General features: G+C 29.1%; 1 protein-coding gene across 5 annotated transcripts in view; it reads right to left on the reverse strand.

Annotated features, from left to right (window-relative positions):
* Window positions 1-21,084, reverse strand: part of LOC129961017 (tubby protein homolog) — a 368,549-nt gene that overhangs the window by 63,853 nt on the left and 283,612 nt on the right. For all 5 annotated transcript variants that reach the window (XM_056074806.1, XM_056074807.1, XM_056074805.1 and 2 more), the window contains 2 exons: window positions 3,760-3,925; window positions 2,956-3,084 (listed from right to left, as the gene is read on the reverse strand). In XM_056074806.1, coding sequence (XP_055930781.1) covers window positions 2,956-3,084; window positions 3,760-3,925 — 295 coding nt within the window. The remainder of the gene's footprint in view (window positions 1-2,955; window positions 3,085-3,759; window positions 3,926-21,084) is intronic.

A 21,084-nucleotide genomic window follows, 5' to 3' on the forward strand; every position in this document is an offset into this window, starting at 1 on the left:
GCTTCATATTTGGAAACATGACATTGTAATCGAATTTACTCTGAATTTCCAATATGTTAGAGGTTTGATTTTTCTTCATTTGTGCATTTTCGAGGACTATGCTCAATTTAAATATTTTCAGATCTTAATTATTAATTAATCATTAACTAATTAAAATTATAATTCTACATCAGAAACGCAACCTGATCGTGTTTTCGAGAAACGGTAGATTACAAGATTAAAAAGTAGAAAATAATTTTAATTAAAAAGCTCAATTGTTTAATACTTTTATAATTAACGTTAATTATAATTATTTAATTATAATTATAATTTAATTTTGTATAAAAGGTTTTAGGGTAACTTAAAGATGGTAAGAAAACTATACCCATGCGGGTTTTTAACAGGGAAATAGCCTTCGTCAATGGTTCTTTTTTTTTTTTTTCTGAAAGTAAATTCGATAAATATCAGTATCAAATATATCAAAGATAAAGATACTTTTCTGTTGTAGGAATAAAAGATCAAATTGAATACAGCTCATTTCTTTCTTTCTTCTGGAGTATAATTTAGTTTAATTATATTAATGTCCCTTTCTAAAGCAACATTAGACGTATTTTAAAGAGAACCTCATAATTTTGAGATGAAGAATACGGCACCTGTTAGGGCTTGGAATTAATGGCGGAGTTCATCACTCCATCAACTAATTGGGAACATAACCTTGGCAATTTATTGAAACATGATCTGTCTCGGAATAGGAAATTTCAGGCTGAATTTTTTATTTCATCAGAGTAAAGCTTCTCAGATTGAATTGCTTCGAATTCAGTAGAAAATTTCATGTTTACAAGCATGAAACAAATTAAGTTAATGAAAAGTTTTTTTAAAACGTCACGATTGAAAAAATATTAGACTGCTAAGTTTGAATCAAAACTGTAGAATTACTGGCAAGTAATAAAAGTCGATTGAGTCTCCTTGAGTCTCCTTGAATTCTTTTATTTGAAGTTAAATATTGTAAAACTAGTTTAATATTTTGGCAAATTTCATTTCATGGCATTTTATTTAAGATGCTTTCGCATCTATGGCTTTTACAATTCGAATTGTTGATAGAGTTGCAATTTCGTGTTTGATACTGAAATAATTATTACTGGATGCCATTTTAGACATTTAGGCCTTCGAGTATTGTTTGCCAAACAGTTTTCATGTATTTAAGTTTTTTTTTTTTTTTAAATTTAACTGGAAATCAAAAAGAAGTTAGAATGATTATATTAACCCCGTCTTACACTTATACAAGAATTATTGGTAAAAGAACTGGAATAAATTTTAACCACTTTCAAAGAATGAATAAAACGCCTGATATGGAATTCCACGTTCTAATTTTCCTCATGATATTAAACTAAGAATTTTAAAATCATGGCGGAGCTCACAAAAGCGGTATTGCTTCTTATTATTCAGAAAAATTTGCCTTTATCAAAAAGCTAGAAGTCAAATAAAACGAATGAAGGGTTAGGTAATTAGGTTAAAAATATTAATAAAATAACTCTAGAAATCTTGTATTGTTTCGTATGCATTTTTCACTCTCAACCTCATCCTCTTTAAAAAAATTATCGAAATCTCGAAAAGTAAATATTCAAATACAGCATTTAGTAAGAATGACTAATAAATGTCTGTTAAAAAAATGATTCAGAAATATTTCCTACTTTCGATCCTATTTTTTCAGAGATATTTGCCACAATCTAATAGCTGGAAAATGGAGCATTTGTTAAAGACAGAAAAAAAGTTAAAAAATTTTTAAAGAAAATTTTAAGCTAAAACTCTTTCCTTCACTGTTTTTGGTGATAAAAATTGAAGAATTGGAAAGAAAAAGACCTTGAAGCAAGTTTTTCTACTCAATCATTTTTCTTCGTGGCCTAACTATGATTAGCTGCTTAATTTTATATGTCCTGCTCTCGTATAGAGTTGAATAGATGCCGAATTGAATAGATGCCAAAAATGTGTCGATATTTAAAAATGGAACTTAATAAATTCGATTTAAAGTAAATAAAGACCAAAAACGAAGTATTTGCATACTTTTAACCCCTTCACGTACGACTTTAATTAATCTAATTAGATAAGACATCCTATTTGGGATATTTGTTTTTATTACAATTTCTGTGAAAAAATAAAGGATACTTGAGATAAGGAAGCTTTCCCAAGTGACTTTTTTTTGCGTTTTAAATTATTGAATTTTTTCGCTTAATTGGTATAAATATTAAAATTTCAATAATTCGGTGCACATGCTGGACACTTCTTTGTAAGTGAAGGGTTAATAATAATATTTATTGATTGTTCATATACTATTTACCAGCCTAATATTATCGCAAGTTTACAGCAAATTCATTTCTTTTCACAAAATAAAATTGACGCCTAAAGGTTCTTAAATATTTATTCAATTTCTGAAATTTTTTAAAGAAATTTGATGCGATCTTTAATAAATTAAAAGAGATTAATGGAATATGAGAGCCCCAGAAATGTATATTTCTTGAAAATTATCTCATGGAAAACTGACGGAATTATAAAAGCATAAGAGAAAAAAATATTAAAAGCTCAACTAATTATCTATTCTTTATGTTAACTTCAAAAATTAATCAATTAAATTTACTGGGTTAAAGGTTCAGTCGGAATATCTATTATAAGAAAAACTCCTGGCACGAACTTTGTGACATGTCAAACTTATTAAATTATTCTTTTGAGATATAGGTGTAGTTAGTTTAGATAGATGTACAGATAAAAAAATGTAATATAGAAAGAAAGGAAGAAAAAAAAATAATAAAAGCATTAATCGTTTCAATAGTATTGAATCATTTGAGGAACTTCTCTCATAATTTTTTTAAACAAAATTGAAGTTTTTAATTAATTTAGTTTATTAAGAATTTAGCTCAAATTTGTTTTATAAAACTATTTATTTCCGCTCTACATGCGAGAATACTGAATGGAATAATTTACCTTCTGGTTTGGGTGAATCCTCCTTTTCATCATTTCCATTTGTTTTGGAAACTTGTGACGTAACTTGAATAGCCGGCATAGCATCCGGATTATTGCCGGACATGGTGTATTGCAAAGGTCCATCATAGCCTAAAAACAAGATTAAATAGTAGAAACAAAACATTTATTTTTTTCTTCAATTACATAATATAGATTTACTAAGCATCATATAGTAAAAATCATACACGAAGCTGGTGCAATGAATTAAAAATAATGCATTATAAAAAATTGCGCATTCCTTTTGCTAACAGATCAAAGTCATCATCCTTGCAAGTGTTTTATTTTCTCAATTTCAGTTTATAATGCTTGTTTATAAAAAATAAAAGTGGTGCATACTATAACTTACTATAACTTTTACACACACACACACACACACACGCACACGCACGCACACACACACACGCACACGCACACGCACACGCACACGCACACGCACACACACACACACACACACACACACACACACACACACACACACACACACACACACACACACACACACACACACACACACACATTTATTAAGAATTAATGTTTTCGGATGTGCAACTCTTAGCAACACTTTTCTTATTTAAAACACTAAAGTCTGTAAAAACTTTAAATATAGGTATCTAAATTGTTTAGGACGTTTTTTAAAGAGAATCGGAAACTGGGAGATACTATGGAAATATTAAAATCAGAAACGTTTTGCAAGAGAATTAGCTTTAAGTAAAATATAATGCATTTACTGATAATTAATTTTGGTAAAGTTTAATTGACACTTACAAAGCACTACGCCTGGATTATTCCTGTTAATGCTATATCCAGACATAAGAGGTTTCGCTTCTTCTTTCCCTCGCCATCCTCTAGCTGTCTGAGGTCTCGAATCTGAAGCATGAACCATTCCTGGAATCTGTCTCTTTTGCTTCTGCTTCTGCTCAACCAACTGCCTCTGAAAAGAAAACTTTGTTTTCAATTTTTATTTCGAACACCTTTCTAATTTAAAACATTTTTTATAAAACTTTTCTTTGCAAAATCCACACAGCTGAAGAAAGTATTGCAGCACATTTTCGAATAACTATGGTGTGAATTTGATTATTGTTGTGATTTAATCACAGAAACAACGCTTCTCAAAATTTGACCTCCGGCAGAGAGCACAAGAATATCTTACACTATATTCATGTGTCCCCAGAAAAAAAATCTATTGAGTTCAAGTCCAGCGACTGAGGAGGCACAGCCACAGGTCCATGCACATCCTCCACTTTTCGTATGCAAGTACCATACTTCGTACTCTTACATGAATTAGGCCTGCTATATCTCTACCCTGACGGTTTTCGGACGCATCCATGTACTCAGTAGAGTGGATGGAAGTGCCCAAGATATCTCATCTCTGTTTCAGAGAAATAATAATTATAATATCTTTTCATTAATTAACCTGCTTTGCCTGTTGTAGATCATGTTCAATGTACTTGATGAAGATCATGTTCAAAGTACCTGATGTCGATCACGTTTAAGTACCTGATATAGATCATGCCACTGGCTGTATAGCTACATTGATATTCTTTTTTTTTAATGCTAAATTTAACTTTTCTTGCTGATAGCCATAACACTTCTATTTTCACAGCGAGGATAGACATTCTACTTGGGAAATATTTCTAAATTATGATGAATCAGTAGCTTTTTTTATTAAGAGAAATTAAGAGGATTATTACAATGCATTCCAGCATTTTATTTAAAATACTAATTAATTACTGAAATTTTAGTTATAAAAATATAATATTCTCGGAAAAAAATAAGCTCTTGTTTAACAGATACATTTTAGAAAATGTTTTAAAATGATATATCTTTAAATTTTAAGGCTAATAATTGTTTTAATTGCTTTATTGTATTCCATTAAATAAAATTAAAAGAAAACTTTCTTTGCAAATGCAATGTAGGTATTAAAAATTGCATGGAAGTGCTTTTATTTTGCACAATGCATATACTTTTAAATACATAACTGTGTATATCTATCCAAAACTGAGTAATTATCCAATCTTCAAGCTCATTACTCGGAGGCATATTTTATAAATAAGAGTTGTTAAACAAAAGTGTTGATATTCAACATTAATGAGTACATTGTAGTATTTAAAGATAAGGGACTTAATTATCCCAATTAATTGAATTCTACATTTTAATTAATAATTAGTTATTTAAGTATTTATTATTTTATTTTGAAGAAACTTTACAATTCGATAATTATGTCTTTAAAAATTGTTTTCCTTCTTCTACAGGTAACCTTGCTTTTGCTATAAACACAAGAAGAAAAAACGTTCAACAAAAAGAAAATTAAAAGAAACAGAACCAAGTTTGAAAATCTAAAACAGAAATAGAATAATTAATCCTTTGTTCCATCCATTGAAAGCCACCAAATGAATGAGTGGAAAAAAAAATATTTAAAATCGTTTGAAGTTTTCTAAGTAAGAATGGTTTGTTAAAATGAAGACTTCGTAAAACAAAAGTTTTTTCTAATTTTATTTATGACAGCATTTTCATTGTTTCTCTTGTTAATTGCTGGAGGAAGTTAAGAAATTGCGATTTCCTTCAAAGTAAAGAAATGAAATTGTAACGCTGTGAAGCACTTGGAGTCATGAAGCAGGCTCTTGAAGCAGACGGATAAGCCTAGAATTCGAAAAGCCATTAATTTCCTCTTCTTTTATTGAATAAACTCGAATAGAAATGAAGACAACCCTTCGATAATTTATCTTGGTTTTTTTTCCTTTGGTTCTTTTAAATTAATTTTACTCATTAAAGCTGTTGCAGTTAGAACAAAGAAGATAATTCGTTAAATGAGTTTTCGGTATTCTCGAGAATTTTTATCGAAACGTGCTTTAATTTCTAAATTTGTACAGCTCAGAAAGTATTCCTTAATTCAGTGAGCTAAAAAAATCCCTCACAGACACCAATGCGGGATGTTGATTATTAAAAATTTCATTTTCTAAGCATCTAGCTTTATAATGAAAACGTTTTTTTTTAATTGACTTCGAATTCTCAACTCAATTGAACAAGGTCATAAAAAGAAGCAAAAAATCTTTAACTATCCATTTATTTAGTAAAAATTTATCATCGCGTAAAAAAAAACTTCAGGAGATTAGAAATTTGTTTGTTATATGACTTTCCGTTAAGCAAGGACCATCCACAAAATCGTGTAGGTTTATTTTGAGTTCCTCTTTGAAATAATCTACCAGTAATTTTAAACCATTTTTGCTATCTTCATAGGTCTTCGAGATGTTGGGATTCATGAAGTTTAAGCTGGATTCCCCCCTCCTTCCATCATCAAATACAGGAAATGACAGTTCAATGATTTAATATTGATGCGATGAAAAAATTCACAAGCATTTTCTACTAATTTTTTAGGTTAATTTACATATTTCAAGTTCATTGTCAAAAACAGGAAGTCATAGTTTCTATATTTGAGGTCGACATGACATAAGTCACATGTCATTTCTCCTTATTTGAAATTAATTGGATATTTTAAAATGTACATTGTTGAAATTGTTTTACATAAATCTGAATTTAACGTAGTAAGAGAATTTCCTTTAAAAGGCTTGGATGATTGTCTGGAATCAGTGAGACTAATGCTAGTATTTTTGTTACTTTCTGGTATACGCAGTATGGAGAAAGTAAAGTAATTGTCAAAATATTTGAACTCGAGATTTTGACCAATCCCCACGTTTTAGACCTCCCTGAATTCGAAAAATACATTTTTGGAAAATGTCTGTCTGTCTGTTTGTGACAAAGATAACCTAAAATGCTTTGAGTTAGACAGATGAAATTTGGTATACGGGCATTGCACCAAATTTGCAGAATTTTATCAAATTTTGAGTAAAATCTGTTCAGAGGAAGTCCGTCTGCCCGGCTATTCGAATATAAGACGATAATTATAAAACGAAGAGAGCTTCATGTATAAAATTCTGTATATAGATTTAGCACAATAATGTAGACGAATGTGACATTTTAAGTCGAATATAACTACTTGTTGACTGTCTGTCGGTCTGTACTTTCAGAAACATGCAAACTCGATAATTCAAAAACGCAGTGACTTAAATATATCAAATTTGGTATGGGATTTTGCGACTACAAGTGCAGTCTTGTGTCAAATTATTGTTTAATCGGTCGTGAAAAACATATATAAAACACAAATTCGATTTTTGGATAGTGCATGCAAGGGTTTAATCGCCAAATGATTCGCCAAGGATGACTCAATAGATTCAGTTAAAACACTAAATTCACGCCAAAAGTTAATATTTCGTAACTATTGTACGCCAGTGCCATATAAAGCGTTCTCTGTCATGACAAATTTATTAAAGAATATGCGAGAAAATTTTGGGAAGACCACTCATGCTGGTTACTTTTAATTTTAATGACAGACTTTAGAATGTTGAAATTTAGCAATTGGAATGATTTGCAACAAATCTGCAGAATACGTTTGCAGTATTATAGAACTGTGATAACATACGGCTTCCATGAATTTAAGTTACTAATACAAAATAAAGGAAATTCTGAGTGGCCTAAAGAAGTTAACTAAATAGCCAGGTATAGGAAATAGGAGTTGCTGATTAGTTGCTGGATATTCAGAAATTTAATGTCACGTGAGAGTTACTTAAGAAACTTGACTATAAAATGTAAATTGTCGCAATATGAAAATCAAATATCATGTATGTATAATACAAATATATATATTTTCTTAATATAGCAAATTTATGAATAAAAGAAGATTTGTAGATAATTTTGAAAAGAATTGTGGGTTGATTAAAAGAATGCTCTTCAGTCATTAGACATGTACTCTATGTAAAACAATATATTTTTTAGAATATTTAAATATCTATTAAATGCGAATGACAATCAGTAGAAAAGCTGTGCAAATGAATAATTTGAAGTAATTTAAAGAAAATAAAATTCCAAAAACTGATCCGAATTTTGAACTCGTTGTCAGAAAATCCATAGTTCTAATTCAAATTCTATCGAAGATTTGCTGTATTTATGAACTTTCTGCGTGTTAAATTTGTTGGAAAACGAATTCTCCTGAGGTTGTTGAGGCATGGAAGCTTAGAAAGTGAGATGTCGGCTAAAGTTCTGTCCTCGTCATTTGACCTCATTTCTGAATCGTGATGGCACTTCCAAAACAGCCGTCGTGGGGCTTCGAAATCGGGCATTCAAGAGTGAAATCAATTAATCTGCCAGAAGTTCATTTTACATTAAGAATTTATTAAACAGATTTTTATTACGCCAGTTGAGCTTTCGATTTCTATTAATTGATCATCGTATTCGTTAGAATTTAAAATATCTTCATTTATTTGAATATATGTTTGATCCTCCACTTCTAACAAAATTCTTTTATTATTAATAAAAGAATTCTATTAAAAACACTTGTAGTCCTAGTTGATGCAAATAATACCATATACCATAAGTTCATTTGCATTCAGAACTTATTAAACGGATTTTTATTACGCCAGTTGAGCTTTCGATTTCTATTAATGGATCATCATATTCATTAGATAATTTAAAATATCCTCATTTATTAAAATATATGTTTTTCTACCCAACAAAATTCTTTTATTAATAGTAAGATAATTCTACTGGAAGCAGTTGCATTCCTGGTTGATGTAAACAATACCATATAACTTCAGTTTGTTAAAATAAATAATTTTTCTTAACTTGTTTTTTTATAAAATGTATCAATCATCGGTGCATCAAACAAGAGAAAAATCTTTAGAACATCTAAACTCTTTAATAAAAGCTTGTACTATTTTTTAAACTTCAATTTTAACTTTCTTTAACACCTCAAAAAATGGATTTGAATTTTGAATTTCATAGAATTTCCTGACTTAAAATTAGAATTTTTATTTCTTAGAAACTATCATGAACTCATTATCATTCAAAGCAGTTGTACCAGAGTATCCCACTAAAAAACTATCAAGCAATTGTAGAAATTATCTTTGACTATACGAATTTCTTTTATTTCAATAGTTAATGTGTTTGTTTTCTCATAAAAGTAAGAGACACGTATTCTTTTTGAAACTGCATTACCAATTTTACCAGTAAGAGAGGCCGTAACATTAACTTTTACAGGTTTTATCTTGAAGCCTTTATTACCATTTTTACTAACAATTAAGAATCAGGCTTCGCTATTTAGAGATAGTTAAGACCTTAAAGTATTAAATTTAATAGTATTTATTATCTTTTAATGTTGGTAATCTTCTATGAAATGAAAATCCTTTGGGATATTAAGCCACCTTGATAAATTCGATGTTTTGGACAAAATATCCCTTCCATTAGGGAATTTTTGTTGACCATAACCAATGAATTGTGTTAATATATTATTTACATTATTTCACTCTCCGAATTTTATCATTTCATGCAATATTGAGATTAATAAATGAGATATAAAGCATATATAATAGCGGGGGAGATAATACGAATACGGGCCATAGCCACGAAGAACATGATAAGCATAGTTTGAATTTGTTAACAAATTTACAAAAAACTGAAAATTTAAAATAATTACTTGCAAAAGTATTTTGTGCATGAAATGACTAGATAGAATTATTTTTAATTTTGAAACGAAATTCAGACTTTGTCTAGAAATAGATTCAAACATATGAATTATTACAGACTTGCTTCTTTAAGTTTTCATTAAGAATGTGAGTAATTAAAGTAGCCACAAATTTTGTCTTTATGTATGATTTTATATTTCTTTAATATATTTTCTAATAATTTTTTAAAGAATAATGTAACAGAGGTTCAAGATATGAAAAACATACACAAATAATTCCTGTGTTCCTGTTCGTCAGCTTTGCAACTTTTAACGTACAAGGTTCCCAGTTATGTACGTTACACTCCCTTATCTTCTAAACCGTGACAACTTAGGGCATAAACTTGGTGCCTAGATATAATAAAAAGGCTACGCACTTCTCGATGAGACGACTTGCACCACCATCTATCGGCGAATTTTGAAATTAACTGCCCTGCCTTGTAAACGGCGAAAGATACGAAAAGTCAATTAGAAAGTTGTGAAGCACTCTATATTTAGTATGAAAAGACCCCAACCGTGGCTGTAGTGGCCTACTGGTAGGAATTAGATCTCAAGACAAGCAGTTCTAGGTTAGACACCCGATTCCAGGGAAAAACCGTGGTGCAAGAGGGCCTAGATCTCGTTAAATCCGTCAGTGCTAAATGTCCTCCCACTAGTTTGGTGAAAAAGGTTGGAGAAGGGGGTGCCATGTCCAGTGCTCGCAATTACGGAGTGATAAATTTTGGAACAGTACCTCTTCCCTTGACACATTAGATAAAAAATTTGATACATATAACCAATTTTGAAGTTAAGACTTCGGGCCAGATTTAATACTTTTGTTTCATTTCTGGGAATTATCATGTACGATATACAAAGATAGACAAGCTGCAATATTTTTCATATAAAGATCCATGTCAAATCTTATTTATTTGGCTCGTGACGTTTTTGAGTTGTCTTGTTCTCTTACACATTGACAGGCAAATAATTTGACCCCAGAAGAATTAAATTCAAAATCTAAACAGATCTGAAGACTGGGTGTAGTAACGAAAACCAAATTTAATTAACCGATTCTTATTGCTTTTATGTTATGTTCCCAAACTTTCAGACAAACATATATAATTCTAAATTAAAACATATAGCACTCGGGAGGATCTAGACATCAAAATTCATCAAACCTTCAAAATCGATCTGATTTTTGCAATACTTCTTCTTTACAAGTGCCGTTCATAAGAATATGAAAATAAAGTTATATGAATTAAAATGTGAAAATCTTCTGTTGTAATTGTTTCAAGCATTGTTTCTGATATACCAAGAAATGTAATACTCTTAATGGAAAAAAAATTATAATAGATTTAACCTGGGCATTAAAAATGGGAACCGGGACAAGAACGGGGTACCATATTCTTGCGTCTAGAAATTAGCCGATAAGAAAAATCGATCTCTTCGGTTTGTAATGCCAATGTTATACGGGAACCTTCAATTCACTCAAGTAATTGCTACTTTGGTATGACATTCATATCTTTGAAAGCGTGTTATCATCATATCAAACTATTGATGGGCTGAAAGTGTCTCTGAAAATGTATTTCTTATTCTTTCTTTAATGTTCCTTTCCAACAATTATGATAGATTTAGTGAAGAACGAAGACAATATTTGCGAAAAGATATCACTATCAAAGAAATTCTATCTAATTTAGGTAAATGAAATTCTTTAGTGCTTACAAAGAATTATTGAATTATTACTGAGGGTTGTAACGTAGCGACGACTTTTTGGCAGAAGGACTGAATTCTACAGTCAAAGACGAGGTGAAGGTTCTACAACTATTTTTTAAAGGAAAATGGTAGATTATTAGTATGTAAAAAAGTATTACATTAAAATATTAAGGCGCTATTTAAAGCCCGACTGCATACTTTGTTATTCTCCTTCCTGAATATCATCTACCACAGTTCAAAATGCAAAATCAGTCATCAGTAATCAGTTATCATCAAATCACTGCTCCCTGTTAGATTGTTGGTATCTTTACTTGTTGAATAAAAGCGCACCACAGTTCAAAATACAAAATACGTTCCAAGACAGCTCTCTTGTAAGTCTAAAACAAGTCTTACTCTTAAATAGACCAAAGTACAAACTTCGACATCAAGTCTAACTTATGATGATTATCCTAGGTTTCTTTCATTTGACCATATGGATATGTCTGCCTAATCTATATCTGCTTTGTCATCGGTGACATCCTTGAACAAGTCCCTATTAAGTCAGTTAGTCACCTTTGTAGACACATATCATATGCTAAAGCATAGGGATAACATGTAATTCTCTTGTAACAACATGTGGCTTCACTCCAGAATGCAAAAGTGGGTGGTAACTCACTAAGTAACTCCTAAAAGGTGATCTTGGAGCATTACAGAAAGCAATGAAAATTCGACATCACAATTGCAACTGAATCAGTAAAAAAATATTTTTGCCATTATTTTATCAATTTTCAACTAAATTTTTATTAGGAATAAAGAACCTTGGGATTTAAGTGTCAACACATATCAGATTTTATAAGAGTAATTACTTTTCGCACAAAAAGTCAATCGAAAGTGAAATTTGTTGGTCAATACAATTACTAGCTGAAAATTAATAAAAATTTGGCCCATTTGCTTAATTTAATGTTTTCAAATCACTGTTAAGTTTCAACCTAAATAACTTTTCCATATTCAGCATTTATATTATTTTTTTATGGATTGAGAAAAAGTTATGACAGTGTTTGCAAGCTTATAATTACCGAAAAGCCAAATATCCCATTTTTAGGCAGCTTTATGTTTAATCTATGTACATTTAACCTCGATGTTTTTTCTCAACTTTTTGAAAGTAATTGTTCACTCATTTGATAAAAAAAATTATCCAATTTCATTCTAAGAAACATTATGCAGATTAATTTTTACCACTTTAATAACCATAGTAATAGATAAGGTTTAGCGTCTTGTCTAAAATTCCGTAAATTGTACGTTCAATCCTGAAGTTGTTCTACGCCTTTACAATAAAGACAAAAATAATTATTCAATAAAGGCAATACAATTTTTCTCATAAAAACGGCTGGAACATAAAAATGTTTTTATATTTCTATTATAAAAAAAAATAGTTTCCATTAAATATACAAGATAATTTACATTTTACACTATAATAAAATGGATATGTTCGGGCAACATGGTATTACTATCAGGTCTTTTATTACTTCTCAACTTATTTAAATCAGAGGCAAAAAAATTGCGTTTGTGTGGCATTAAAACTTGAATAAATTACCTAGACTCAAGATTTTTTTAAATAATGGTCTATTTTGAATTAAGACATTAATTTTGAATTCTGTTTAAAATCGGAATGCTTCTATTTAAATTTTAACACCATTAATTAGAAGAAATTTTATTCACAATAGAAGGAATTCTACACTGCTACATGTTTTAAAAAAATTCTTTAAAATTCAATTTGCTTAATTTATCTAAATTATTATATAGAGCGTGAGACAGATGACAAAATAATTAGTTTTGAATTTTACTAACTTCGTTCATTTATTAACGGATGAGGCTCTTGCATCGAATTACAAATTTGTATTTAAGTTAAAGTAGCAATCAATATGAATGACAAAAATGATTTGGGTGCGCTTAAATATCCCAGTTGTCTTTTCTGTCCTAATATAGATAGAAATAACAATAAATGCCCAAAATAAAATGTTGCATTTAATTAGGAGCTTAAACACATTCACAGTTCAAGGAATTAATTAATTAAGGATTTAATTAAAGAATCTTTATTAAAATCTTTCTTGCTGTAAATAAAAAAAAGAATTAAGTTAATTAGTGCATTAAGTAATTACAACGTTATTGGAGATTAATTTTAAACTGTCAAAGATGTTCTTAAAGGCGCTGTTATTAAATATGTAAATATATTCCATAATCCAGTGCAAGTTAGTTTACAACTCATTGGGTGATCGTTTGTCGAAACTCTGAAACTAATACTAGTCTCCAAGTCTAACAATTTTTTAAAAACACATGTATTAATGTATTAAAAAGCAGATTTTTTTTAAAAAATTAATTATTCCCTGTTTTATGGGATTTCTAATTCATTATCGTAAATATCAGGGTATCTAGAAAAATTTTTTCTCAAATTCTCTCACAGATGACGCCATGCGAATAAAATCGAAATCGAATTAAATCAGTCGATTAACTGTTAATTAAATTTTGAAAATAATTAAATAATGCATTGTAATCAGGATTACAAAAATTTATAAAAGTACAAAATTGTAATACATCAGAAAGTGAGTGGAAAATCGATTGCAATTTTCACTTTTTACGAACACGAGCAAGTGCGTAAAAACACAAATATCGACTACAAGAAGAACAATAAAATAACTAACAGAAACAAAGGAAGAAAGAATTTTCAGAGTTATTTTAATCTATTTTCCTAGCAATATTTTTTCAGAGTATTTTCATTTAGTTTAAAATACGATTTAAAAAAGAGTAATTTTTCTTTGAGTAACAAATATTTCTTTATTGTGGGTAATGAACATGAAATGACAAAATTAAATTCATAAACAAATGAGGGAGAAAGAATTTTTCCATAGTAAAACTTGATGCTGATGTAGAATGTCGTTGAGTTTTTCTTGAAGAAATACGAGACCATCTAAAAATCAAATCGCAAAAGAGACTCGTGAGTCCAAATGTTAAATGTTTCGATATGAGAGGAGCTTCTGCCTACACGGTCCACTGCACACATACTCGAGAAAAAGTTGTACTATATCTGATGTAGCTTAGAGCAAAATAGAACCAGAACTGGAAAAGAAAATCTTAGAATTTTTTTTCCAGTCGGTGGACTGAGAAGAAGATATAGATATTTTTACTCTGATACTATCTTCCGTTATATTTCTTATGCTAAACGGATTCGAAACATTTAAGTGAACTTTTTGGACTGCCTTCGCTTTGATTTTCCCATTTCCATTGTTTTTATATTAAATCCTTATACATCATAGGGATTTAAATAGGATTTGCATTTCTGATATTGATTCGAACTGTCAGCTGAGGCCTTCTGACAGAAATCTAAAAGATACTGAAAACAAATTCTAGAAAATAATCCGGAGAAATTCAATATTATACTGTTATTGAGTATATTATTATTTTAAGCTGAAACAAATGTAAGCTTTTTAAACAGTATCACATCCAAATGTTAAACTCAAAGAATATCAAAATATTTTTCGAAATAAGAAAGGCAAACGATACCTTACGTATATAAGGTATCATCTGCAGTTAAAAGAAATTTAGCTTCATTAACGTTACTTTACATACATGTTGTTGGCATGGTGTTACTTATTAAGCAGTTTTTAATTATTAAGCAGATTTAGTAGACTTAGCAGACTTAGATTGTAATTTAAATGCTCTTGTGGACTTTCAAGAAACAAAATTAGAAAGGCTTTGTTTGATTTATTTATCTAAAGAAAAAACTTATGATTTATATATTTCTAGAAAATTCTTTCAGATATTGGATTTGAAGTATAACTTGTGATTTATATATTTCTAGAAATTTTCAGATATTGGATACGAAGGAGGCCAATTTATATACAATACAATATTTATTTATATACAATAGCTCGTTTATTTCATGTAATTTCATAGCTCACTTGTAATTAGTCAACAAAACAATTGCTCCGAACAGTTGCAAATGACTATAACTCCGTCGTAAGCAACAACAGATAGAAAAGATGTTATCGTAATACAAAAAGCAACTTAAAGTTTTTGATTGCAATAATTATCCGATGTGTTATTTCTTGATCAAACAACATCCATGCGATATTCTTTTTGGACATTGTTAAACATATTCGCAGCCACTAATACGCGTTCCTTAACTATGTATTTCATCTGCATAAAGCTATTTAAATATTCTAAAATCATTTCTTGTGTCATTTCCTTGATATGTCATAGACTTTGAATTTATATCTCCTTTGCGTGCAATTGTGAACAAATTAAAGGAATACTTACAGAATGCTTCTCATGGACATGAATGAATCTACTGCTTAGATGTTGGCCGTAGGACCAAAGGAAGTCTCATTGAACAATTATTATATAAGCAAATAAAACATAAAGCTTCTTTATGTACATTGCATTGAATTTTTTCTTTCTGTTGTTTACAAGAAAATTATAATCAATTGTAATTGGGGTAATAGTTCTAAAAGATCTTGTATAAAAAAGTTTTGGAAATTCCAACTGAAAGATAAGAAGAACAGAGAGAGGCGTAAGGAATTAAGTTACAATATAAAATTACAAATAGGGATATATCGTTACTTAATTATTAAAACTAACATTAGCATCTGTGATTTCAATTGAATGAAATTAAATTAAAATACTACAATAATAAAATGAATTATAATATTCAGTTGTCATTATTCATTAAAATACAGCGGCAACATTCTTGCTATTAGAAAAAAAAATTAGGAAGGGGAATATTCAGAATTTGTTTTCAAAAGATGTGGTGAATCTTTCTTTTAAATTTTTAAATATAAACTATTTATTTTTAAGTAAAAACAATAATAGTAAAAAAATTCTCGCTCCTTATTAATGAATTGAATAATACAAAAAATATTTCATTAAAAATCTGTATGTCAAAACAAAAACTGTAATATCCTGAGTGATGACTGAAATAATCTACATAAATTGGAATTTTAATTTTTTAATTAAAGAGCAGCAATTTTTTTTAGCATTCATTGAAGCTTACATTCGTTATCGTATTATTTTTAAAGCTTCAGTCTTAATGATTTTTGATTTAAAATATTCTTATTTTTCAGCATAAATTTTAAGGATATAATAATCTTTTTACTTTTAAAGAAAATCAACAGACGGAGAGTTTATACAGGCGCGTCTCTTCCATTTCATATCTGATCATTGTTTAAATAATCATTATGGTTATAATCACAGGCGCATTGGGGCATTGTTTTGTTATGTGTAATCGATATCACCTGTCTCAATTTTTTCAAACCGGAAAAATTCAATACAATAAAAGACATTTGGTACCATTAATTATATTTAAATCATTTTCATATTAGTATTTAATAAAGTACAATTTTTAAAAATCATTCAGAGAATTAAATGAAGGCAGGGCTGAAGTTTAAAATGTTATTCAATATAAGAATTGTTAAAATGTATAAATATTCAATCCAAGAATTGTTAAAATGTATAAATATTCAATCCAAGAATTGTTAAAATGTATAAATATTCAATCCAAGAATTGTTAAAATGTATAAATATTCAATCCAAGAATTGCTAAAATGCATAAATATTCAATCCAAGAATTGTTAAAATGTATAAATATTTAATCCAAGAATTGTTAAAATGTATAAATATTCAATCCAAGAACTTTTAAAAGAAATAAATGTGCAATTAAAGAATTTTGGAAATACTTAAAAAAGTGTCAAGAAGATAAATGGAATAAAAACTAAGAATTCTAAAAGATAAAGTGATATGATATACAAGAATGTACAAAACTGGAATGGCAAAAACTAGCCTCCAGATACCCTGTTTATATTGCTGCCTATAAATTCCTCCAGGGAAAAGAAACTTTTCAACCTCAGAGTTTTGTAAACAAAATAACTTTATTTTACAGTTCCATATTTTTCAATGCTTTACCGGTATCTTGATGTTTTTATTGGAATGAAAGGTGTGAGATTTAAAGTGCATTCCATACGCTTATCAAGCTTGAAGGGATTTTGAATGAATTTATATCACGAATTCAGAATTCTAACATTGTTTAGCTCTTTATCTATTCTATTTGGAAATCGAAAAGGGTTTTTTGCGATAGTTGGAGTGACAGAAAGAGTGAAATATGGAAACTTGAAGATACTACGCTTTCATAAATGTTATTTCTAGAATCAGCAGGATTGTATCTTTTTTTTTTCCTTCGCTTCATATACGACGATTTTTCATACTTTTCAGTAAGTTCTATTGTAATAATGGACTGGGAGAAAGTTTCGCAACTGAGTATTATAAACTTTTTTTTTGAATGTCGCAGGGAAAAAAATGGAAACAAAATAAAAATGTTCAGGAAGAAAAATGAATAGGTTTAGGGTAAATTTTACCTTATATCATTTGAATTTGTATTAATGTAATGGAAAAAAGCAAAACTGTGCTTTTTCTGTCAATTTCCTCCGACTTCTTATCAAAAAAATTATAAATATTTAAAAATACATAAATTTGTTGAGAAAATGTTAAAAGTTTATTATGCTCAATTTGATTCATTTCTGCAAATTTATTTTTTAAGTAATATATATAATCAACATTATCTTTAAATTATAAAAGAGGGAAAAACTGTATTAAGATCCATTATTTGTTTATTTAATTTTGCTCTTTTTAGAAAAAAAATAATTAGTTTTTAAAGAAATGCTTGAAATAAATGAATAGTACATTTTTTTCCAAACGATTTTTAATTATTCCGGTATTAATTTTAAATCCTATTATGATGAATCTTTATGAATAAAGAATAATTTATAAACGTACATTGAAATAATAATTCTCTAGCATTTTATGGAAAAAGGCAAATTGTTTTTATCAAATAAATAAAGATATATATGTTCATGAAGAAAATAAAACTTTTTCGGAAATAAATCGGTTCAGTGGTCTTTTCCGTACAGAGTAATTCAAAATTTGACCTGCAGACTTTTAGAGAAGAAAATAATTGGGAAAAAAAGCATTGATAAACATTGTTAAAAACGCCAATTGAATGAAATACCAGGTCTTTTTGTAAGCACTGAAGTTGATATTCGCGCCAGTCAATCAAATATCTCAATGTAAAATCAGAACTTTCGGATATTTTTTAGATATGGACGATGCAATATTGTTCAAATGAAAAATATTGCTAAATAAAGAGTTTCCACTTGCTATTCTTTTGTCATTTATGTATTTGTTCGTATCCTCTTGATTATCCCAGCGCCAATTTCGGTAAAATAGCCCTGTATGTTTATGGCTTGTTTTTGAATTTTTTAAATACTTCTCACAGCTTTAGAACTGAGTTTTGAATCATGATGTATAAAGGAAGTTGCACTTATGGTTATTGAATCATTCAAACTCTTACGTGGAATTTCTCATTTATATTTTCCAATACAGTAATTTGTAAGATTGACATCGTGTGTTTTAGCTATGCGTGAGGCATTCATGTCAGACTTCAAAACAAACGGAAAAAATGTTTTAAAGAAATTGCTTTTATTCTACCAGGAATAATTTAAGGTGCTCTAAAACTGCAAGCTTTACTAGTGAAGTCAGCTTCCAAAAGAAAACTTAAGTTTCTCTTCTGTTACTTTATTTTATAACCTTGTATTATGAGCTATAACTCCAAATCCCCATCCATGTTCCGCAGCAACCATTTACTGCTAGACATCGTAAGAATTTTGATATTCTTCGAGTATTCTCTAATTTTTGAAAGAAAAAAAATACCTACATAATGAACATTGAAATATTTTTATTATAAATTCCCGTGAAGTAGTAAAAATGCTAATGTGATAAAACAAATAATAGTCGCCAATTTCTGGATGAATAAATTAGTTCGTTATTGTGTGAAGAAGTAAAAGTTTAGAACTTTAGAATGTAATAAAAGTGGAAAATGACTCCTCGTTCAATAAAATTGACGACCGCTCCGTTAAAATTATTAGCTTCATGGTGTCGTTGATTTTCTGGAGGAGGCAAATCATAAAAGAAAGAACGAGGATTTTGTTATTTATAGAATGTAAGATGAGACAATGAAACGGTAATTAAAAACTCCACCAGTTACAAAATTATTCACTGTGTTATTAAACAAATGTCAAATGAAAGCACATATTTTTCAATTAGCAGCTAATATAAATTTGATTACGCAGAATATTCGACTACAATGAAACCCCTTTGTTTCAGAGGATTAATCGGGTTCAAATCAAAGCGCCGTTTCGACTTGTTCTCGATCATAATAGCGTCTCTGCTATTCGGAAGTGAGTCACTGCTCATTCTTTCTTTCCGGTTGTATTTTTTTATCAGAGTTTTCAGTTATTCTAATAAAAATAGTGGGAAGAAGATCTCTAGTCAGTGGGCAGATTCCTATATCAAGCGATTTGAAATTTTCTGTCTTGTACAGAATAGTTTATATATATATATATATATATATATATATATATATATATACGGTATGTTGTATTTATATATATAGAGGGTGTTGGCGAATTCGACCGACAAATTCAGAGAGGTGATAGTAAGTATCAAGAGGATAACAAATCCCCATACAACATAGGGTCTAAAACGACGTTTAGTAGGGGAAAATCGGAAAAATATAGTGAGTCCGAGAACTGTTGGAAACTGTAAAAAATTAATTAAAAAATAACAAATGCTGTTTCAACTATGATTTTTTAAAAAGTGAAGCACATTCTGAAAAATTGTTTTTTATGAAGGAAATATGCGGTTTTGATTATCTAGGGGGTCGTGAATTTCTGAAAACGAACAAGTAGTTTAGAAACCATATTTGCAAAAATATTAAAACTTGAAAAATATAAAAGCTTGAAAATGTAAGGAACTTTATTTTCTATAATTTGATATAAGCGTGTAATGTGAAAACAGGGGAGTTTTAAAGATATAAATGGGAATCAGAAAATATCGCTGCAACATCAGTACCGATGTTCGCAGAGAGCGTTGTCAAATTTGAACGATATATATATATATATATATATATATATATATATATATATATATATATATATAAGCACAAGGTGATCAGTAATATTCTTTTACGGTCTTAAGTTAAAAACGTCATTACTTATAGCCAAAGAACTAATGTGTACCTATAGTAAAGTGACTATGCTGAATTTATTGAGAGAGATTACAGCGGCCTTAGTTCTGAAATAGTTGCAGAAAATAACTCTAAAAATGAAGGAAATCGGGCGAAAAGTCCAATTAGAAAAATGTATGTTACGGCATAATAAAAACACAGAAAAAGGTTGCATGGTAAAAGTTTCATCTGTAAAACTGGCTAAGATATTTGTGATTAAAATTATGAACAATCTGTGACTGGAAAAGGGTTCGTCTTAAAAACGAAAAATGTATCCTTAGATCACCCACCGCCAATGCGTTTTAATTTTTTTTTTTTTTTTTTTTTTTATCATTCTTGGTTATTTTCACAATTAAATTTCCCTTTGTCGTTTTTTAACTCGGAAAAACTGTATGATAGTACCGGATGATACATTTTCCATTTTTGAAATTAACCCTTTTTCAGGTGGCAGAAATCTCATAATTTTACTCACAAATAACTCTGCCAGTTTTACAGAAACCAGAAAATTCCAAGACACAATATCCTGTGCATTTATTAAGGTATAGTATACATTTTGGCTAATTCCTTTATTTTTTGTAATTTCACTATTTTGCCGCTGGTGGCGCTGTGACAATAAATTCAGCATTGTCACTTTACTTTAAGACACGTTACTTTATTGGTTATACGTGGGCTTAAAGGAACTTTATGTAATTTAAAATTTGAAAATATTTTTTGAAATTATCAATATATTACGTTAGTTTATAATAACATGATAAAATAA

This window comes from Argiope bruennichi, chromosome X2 (assembly GCF_947563725.1).
Source record: "Argiope bruennichi chromosome X2, qqArgBrue1.1, whole genome shotgun sequence".
NCBI classification, from domain to species: domain Eukaryota; kingdom Metazoa; phylum Arthropoda; class Arachnida; order Araneae; family Araneidae; genus Argiope; species Argiope bruennichi.